The following is a 7,500-nucleotide window of genomic DNA, read 5'->3' as shown; positions in this document are numbered from 1 at the left end:
CGCAAGTGCACATGGGCAAAAAAACATAAATATCAGCAACAAAATGTGTCAATACCAACAACATTGTGACTTTAAATGTGATTTTATTCACTTTTTTTTCTTTGTGAGTGAAGTGGGATGAAAATATATTTCTTTCTTGAGTGTATATCTAAGTTCGAACAGAAATGTGAGTGTGATATAATTGATAGAGTATTTATGTGTGTGTTTGTGTGTCTGTGTGTGTCTGTGTGTGTGTGTGTGTGGGTGTGGGTAGGTGTTGGGGGGGGGTAATGTATATCCTTTGCGTTTTGAATACATTATACTTAAATATACATACATAGACACGCATATACATAAAACATAGACTCACGCATACCAACAGACACACAGACATGCAACCACACACACACACACACAAACACACACAAACACACACACACATACACATACACACATACACAAACAGCTTGTTCTTTATAGATAATGGTAACAGAATGATTTTTCTTAGAATTCAGATTTTTTTTTTTCACTGGACTGTAAGTTGACATGTGTGCTCATCATCAACTTAGTTTGCAACAAATCGTTTAAGTTCCTTTTCTTTCTTCTCTGTTTTTGCGTCTCTCTCTCTCTCTATCTATCTATCTATCTATCTCTCCTTCTCTATCTCTCTCTCTCTTTTATCTCTCTCTCTCTTTTATCTCTCTCTCTCTCTCTCTCTCTCTCTCTCTCTCTCTCTCTCTCTCTCTCTCTCTCTCTCTCTCTATATATATATATATATATATATATATATATGTATGCATGTATATGTATACATGTATGTGTTTGTGTGTGTGCCCCATATCATCCCACACATACACTTTTCTTCTCTCTAAATCTAAATTAATTATGATGTTGTTGTTTTTTACCATCACATTATTATTATTATTATTTTCTTCTAGTTCACTTACTCTTTCGCTTTATCGTTTATACGTTTTTTGTTTTATTCTTTTCTAGTTTCTCATATGTTTATTATTTTTCTCTCTTGTGTTTTATAGTTTTAATGTTTTATTTCTTCATTTTATTTATTTTCTTTTTATTTTTTTTTTATTTTTTTTTATTTCTTCTCCCTTTCATATATTTAACAATTTCATCTACTTATACTTTTTCTCTTTCTTGCTTCTTATTCCTTCTATTTCTTTCTCTCTCTCTCTCCATTTCGTTTTCTCTCTTGGTCTCTCCAGTGCTTTTTCTTTCTGTCTCTTCTTCTCTCTCTCACCCTCTCTCTCTCTCTCTCTCTCTCTCTCTCTCTCTCTCTCTTATTCCCTATCTTCTTCATATCTCTTCCTATTCCTATACCGTATTTCTTACATTTTTTCCTATCTCTGTCTCTCCTCTTTCTTCTTTTTCCTCGTCTTCCTATTCGCCATTTCTCCTCTCTTCATTTCTATCCCATCACGATATTTCTTTTCTCTTTCTCTTTCTCCTTCTATATTCTACTCATTTCATTTTCCTTTTCTTATATTTCTTCCTCTCCCTTCCTCTTTCTCCTCATCTTATTTCGTTATGTCTTCTTCTCTTCTCTCTTCCTCCTTTTCCATACCGTCATAATTTTATATGTCTTCCTTTCCTTCTATTTCTTCCTCTTTTTCAATTTCTTTCTCTTCTGTTTTTTTTCTTTTCTTCTTTGTCTTCTTTTTTTATTGTTTTTCCTCACATCCCTCTTCTTTATCCCCATCTTTCCTCTGTCAACATTTGTTCCTGTCCATTACTCTCATTTTTTTTAAAATCTTATTCTTTTTATTTATTTCTCCCTTTATTGTTCTTCCTCTTTCTCTTTCTTTGTTTTCTTTCCTTTTCTCCCTCGTTCTCTTTTATTTTCTATTTCTTCCTTATTCTCCATTTCTCCGTCGTCCTTTCTATTTCTTCCTCTCCTCCTCACTCTTCCTCCCCATCTTCCTATTTCACTATTTCTTCTTCTCCACTCTTTATTTCTTTCGTCGTTATCTTTTTCCCTTTCTTCTCTGCCAAAAGGAGTGATAATGGTTAGATAATAAGAGAGAATATAGAAGAAAAATAATGTTATATATCATACGGGAGAGTATGACTTATTTCTATCTTTGTTTCTCTCTCTATCTATCTATCTATTTCTCTATCTTTCTTTCTCTCTCTATCCATTTTTTCTCTCAATATACATTTATTTCTCTCTCTATCTTCCTCTTTCTTTCTCTCTCTATCTTCCTCTTTCTTTCTCTCTCTCTATTCATTCCTTTCTGTCTCTCACTCTATCCATTTTTTCATGTTTTTCCATCTATTCATTTATCTATTCATTTATAAACTTAGATGTCTATGGATTCATTTATGTGTTTATATTCTATCTATATATCTGTGTAGTAATATTTTTATTTATTTTATTATCATTATAAATATCATCATTTTCATCTTATATTTTGGGTGAAAACAACATATGTCACACGCTTTTCGCTTCTAGATGTTCTTTTTTTTTCCTTTATTTAGATATACATACTTTTTTTTCTCAAGTTGACAGTCTCTTGAATTTTATGATCAGCAAAAGATTTTATTTTTTCCGAGTGGCTGCAATGTGCATACATCAGCTGCTTGAAGAATGTAATGCAAACACGCATATATTTTTTACATACATGCACAGACTCGCACGCCCCTACGCACGCACATACCACAAGCTCACACACACGCACACACACATGTATACATACAAGGACGTGAATTCGAGCTCACGCATACAGACAAATAAACAAGTATACCCATGCACACATATACTTTGGCAGACAGATCCATGCTTACATATATTTAGACAGATATTTACCCTACTCTTCCACATATAAATACAAACATACATAAACAGACAAGCAAACAGAAACACACGCACAAACACAAACACACACACGTACACACACACATGAACACATATATAAACAGACAAGCAAACAGAAACAGATACACACACATTACACAAACATGAACACATATACATAAACAGAAACAGACATACGCATAAACACAAACACAGACATGAACACACATTTATATAAAGACAAACAAACATAAACAGACACACACACAAACACAAACACACACATCAACACACATGCATAAACAGAACAAACAAACACACAAACACACACATGAACACACATGCATAAACAGACAAACAAACAGAAACACCCACACCCACATACAAAGACGCAGCAGATTCGCTTCTAGAAATGAACACATTCTCTCTGTCCCTCTTTCTCTCTGTCCTTCTTTCTCTCTGTCCCTCTTTCTCTCTGTCCCTCTTTCTCTCTGTCCCTCTTTCTCTCTGTCTCTCTTTCTCTCTGTCCCTCTTTCTCCTGTGCCTGCAAGGTTGTATGGATACAGTTTTATGTATATTTCTGCTTCTCAATCCATGTACATCAGGAGGAAAAGCAGAAAGTTTAAAATTAATGTATTGCCAAGATGTCTTTGGCTGTCTGTCTGTCGGACTGTCTGTCTGAATCTGTCTCTCTCTCTCTCTCTCTCTCTCTCTCTCTCTCTCTCTCTTCGTGTCGAAGAATTGATACCCATTGGTTTGACAGCTATCTAAATACAAGAACCCAATCGGTAAAAATTAATGAGCATATATCATCATAAGAACCAGTCTATTTCGGTGTTCCACAAGGAACTATATTAGGCCCGATCTTATTCACAATTTTCATTAATGATTTATCAACCATAGTCCATAACTGCCAACTAATACAATACGCCGATGACTCAGTGAACAATTTAGATGCATTGATAACAAACACTTCAGACATTCTTGTTCAAGCAAAACGATATTTTGACATCAATGGCCTTAAAATAAATCCACAAAAAAACGTAATGTAGTCGCCCAAATTTAGCTAAAATTCCCAGACACAACCATAGATTTCGAAAGCTGCCAAAATATACCAAGTACTTCAGTAAAAAAATCTAGGAATACACTTCGACAGATATATAACGTTTGAATCCCATGTTGATAACATACATGATATATCTTAATCATATAAAAAAATCAAATCCCTACAGAAACAAGAATCACGGTTGTACAAACTCTTGCTCTGAGTATCATTAATTATTGCTTAAATGTTTGGGGGTCTAACCCTAATGCAGAAAGTACAAAGACTACAAAACTTTGCTGCAAAAGTTGCATTAGGTAATGTTAGTAGGTTCGATCACATCACCCCACATATTATTCAACTAAAATGGTTAAAAAATCAAGCCAAATGCAGCTATAATACATATGTTTTCATTTATAAAATAATTCATGGGAATTGTACCGGTCTCTCTATCTCTGTCTATCTATCTATCTATCTGTTTATCTATCTATTTCTTGATTTTTTTTCTGTGTGTGTAGTTGTGTTTGTACCGGTCTCTCTCTCTCTCTCTCTCTCTCTCTCTCATTCTCTCTCTCTCTCTCTCTTTCTCTCTCTCTCTCTCTCTCTCTCGCTCTCTCTCTCTTTCTCTCTCTCTCCCTCTTTCTCTCTCTTTCTCTCTCTCTCCCTCTTTCTCTCTCCCTCTCTCTCTCTCTTTGTGTCTATCTATCTATCTATCTAGCCATCTATCGCTTTTGCTTTTTTCTGTGTGTGTGTATGTGTTTTTAGCGGCCTCTCTCTGTCTGTCTTTCTCTCTTTCTGTCTATGTGTCTGTAGCGATCTCCCTCTCTCTCTCTCTCTCTCTCTCTGTCTGTCTTTCTCTCTTTCTGTGTATGTGTCTGTAGCGATCTCCCTCTCTCTCTCTCTCTCTCTCTCTCTGTCTCTCTCTCTCTGTCTGTCTGTCTCTCTCTCTCTCTCTTATTCCCTCTCTCTCTCTCTTCCCCTCTCTCTCCGTTTCTCTCTCTCTCTCTCTCTTCCCCTCTCTCTTACTCCCTCTCTCCCTTTCTCTCTCTCATCCCCTCTCTCTTACTCCCTCTCTCCCTTTCTCTCTCTCTCTCTCTCTCTCTCTCTCTCTGTTATTCCCTCTCTCTCTCTCTTCCCCTCTCTCTTCCTTTCTCTCTCTCTCTCTCTCCCTCTCTCTCTATCTCTCTCTCTTCCCCTCTCTCTTACTCCCTCTCTCCCTTTCTCTCTCTCTCTCTTCCCCCTCTCTTACTCTCTCTCTCTCTCTCTTTCTCTCTTATTCTTTCTTTCATTTTATTTCTCTCTCTCATTATCCCTCTCGTTTCCAGATTGTTTTTTATCCTACCTGCTCCCTCCTCCTACCACGTGATGCTAGCGTCGCCCTTAGCAAGGAGGCTGACGCACCTGTGGGTTGCCATGACAACGATGACGCTTATCCTGATGGTCGTGGCCGTGATACAGATATTTCTACTGCGGTTAGTATTGTGTGTGTGTGTGTGTGTTCGGTGTGTTTGTGTGTTTGTGTTTGTGTGTGTGTGTGTTTGTTTGTGTGTGTGTGTGTGTGTGTGTGTGTGTGTGTGTGGGTGTGTGTGTGTGTGTTTGTGTGTGTGTGTGTGTGTTTGTGCAAACAGACAAAGTCAAAAACATAGAAATAGAAATGCTGAAACATATTGACATATATATCCAGATAAATGTGCAATTATGGATACATTTATCCACCCAACGAGTTATAAGTACATTTTTCATCCTACAGCCTTGTGGCAGAACCGGGGCCCGGGAAGGAGCATAAGAACACCACACATCAGAACGCGAGTACAGTCAGAATTACCGGTAATTATCATTTCAGCTCTTAATTGCAACATATTTTCATTGCAAACCACACAGAATTGATATATGATTCCGAGAATATAAAAAGTGTCACATTTCCATTCAGTTTATTTGTCGACTAATTTAATCGTAAAAACAACAATTATTGACCCTTGTCCTTCAGACTCTCATTATAAAATTCTATTAGCTTCTGATCACTCGTTTCACGTTTAATTAAAACAACTACAAAAACAATTGTAATCTTAATTGATATATCAGAATATATCTGTATTTCATGTGTGGGTTACGTATTAAACTGTTATCATTACTGATTTTTTAATATATTTTATATATATATATAATCTTTTAAAATATATTTTATATATTTTTAAGCATTTTTAAAATTTTGAATGCAATTATTGTTGTTATTATCATTGTTATTCGTTATCAGTATCAGTATCATTATCATCATTATCATAATTGTCATTATTACTATCATTATCGTTATTATAATAATTATTTGTGTTATTATCGCCATCACTGTTATCACTATTATTATTATGATCATTGCTTTAATTATCCCTGTTGTTATTGGTTTTGTTGTTCTTGTTGCACATGTTGCAATTAGTCGATTAAGCAATAAAATGATAAAGATAATTATAAGAATAATGATGAGAAAAATAATAGTGATAATGATAATGATTGTATTACTATTAACACTAATAATAATGATGATAATGATGTGTTAATAACGGTATTAAGTTGAAAACGATAATTATGATAATAAGTTGATAACAATAATAATGATGACAATAATAAGGACAAAAATTATGATGATATAAAAAATTATGATGATAACAGTATGAATAACGATGATAGTAACAATAACAATTAATAATGATAATAAAGATAATGAAAACAATAATAATAATAAAGATATCATGATGGTGATAGCAGCGACAATAATAACGATAATCAAATTAACAAATCTTTAATCATAAGAAAGTTATAACAACCCAACCCCCCCCCCTCCCTCCCCCAGACGAACCCCCAGCCAGTGCCCTCTATCACCACCCAAAACAACCACAACAACCACAAGAAGAGCCTATCAAACTTCCATTGTTCGAGGCTTCACCTGCTAACGGAGCCTCACTGACTAACGAAGCTTCACCTGTCAAAGAAGCTTCGCCTGCTAACGGAGCTTCATCTGCTAACGAAGCTCCACCTGCTAACATAGCTTCACTGACAAACGAAGCTCCACCTGCTGACGAAGCTTCAACTGCTAACGAAGCTCCATCTGCTAACGAAGCTCCACCTGCTAACATAGCTTCACTGACTAACAAATCCTCACCTGATAACGATGCTTCACCTGCTAACGGAGCTTCACTGACAAACGAAGCTCCACCTGCTGACGAAGCTCCACCTGCTAACGAAGCTCCACCTGCTAACGAAGCTCCACCTGCTAACGAAGCTCCACCTGCTAACGAAGCTCCACCTGCTAACGAAGCTCCACCTGCTAACGAAGCTTCAACTGCTAACGAAGCTCCATCTGCTAACGAAGCTTCAACTGCTAACGAAGCTCCATCTGCTAACGAAGCTTCAACTGCTAACGAAGCTCCACCTGCTAACGAAGCTCCACCTGCTAACGAAGCTTCACCTGCTAACGAAGCTCCACCTGCTAACGAAGCTTCACCTGATAACGTTGCTTCACCGGATAACAAAGCTCCACCTGCTAACGAAGCTTCACCGGATAATAAAGCTTCACCTGCTAACAAAACTTCACCGGATAATAAAGCTTCACTTGCTAACGAAGCTTCACCTGCAAGCGAACCTATGCCGGATTCAGAGCTTCACCGTCACTCGCTGT

General features: G+C 36.5%; 1 protein-coding gene across 4 annotated transcripts in view; it reads left to right on the top strand.

Annotated features, from left to right (window-relative positions):
• LOC122266190 (uncharacterized) overlaps positions 1-7,500 on the top strand; it is a 438,286-nt gene that overhangs the window by 629 nt on the left and 430,157 nt on the right. For all 4 annotated transcript variants that reach the window (XR_015191349.1, XM_086541139.1, XM_043035802.2 and 1 more), the window contains exons 2-4: positions 5,156-5,302; positions 5,581-5,657; positions 6,676-7,500. The exon at positions 6,676-7,500 is cut by the window's right edge and continues 103 nt beyond it. Coding sequence is in view for 3 of the 4 variants with exons in the window: in XM_086541139.1 (XP_086397265.1) it covers positions 5,196-5,302; positions 5,581-5,657; positions 6,676-7,500 (1,009 nt within the window). In the remaining variant the exon portion in view is untranslated. The remainder of the gene's footprint in view (positions 1-5,155; positions 5,303-5,580; positions 5,658-6,675) is intronic.

Source organism: Penaeus japonicus, unplaced genomic scaffold, assembly GCF_977035675.1.
Source record: "Penaeus japonicus unplaced genomic scaffold, GWHDUDI00000001_assembly GWHDUDI00000010, whole genome shotgun sequence".
NCBI classification, from domain to species: Eukaryota; Metazoa; Arthropoda; class Malacostraca; order Decapoda; family Penaeidae; genus Penaeus; species Penaeus japonicus.
The sequence above is the reverse complement of the archived record's forward strand: the minus strand, read 5'-3'. Positions and strand labels throughout refer to the sequence as shown.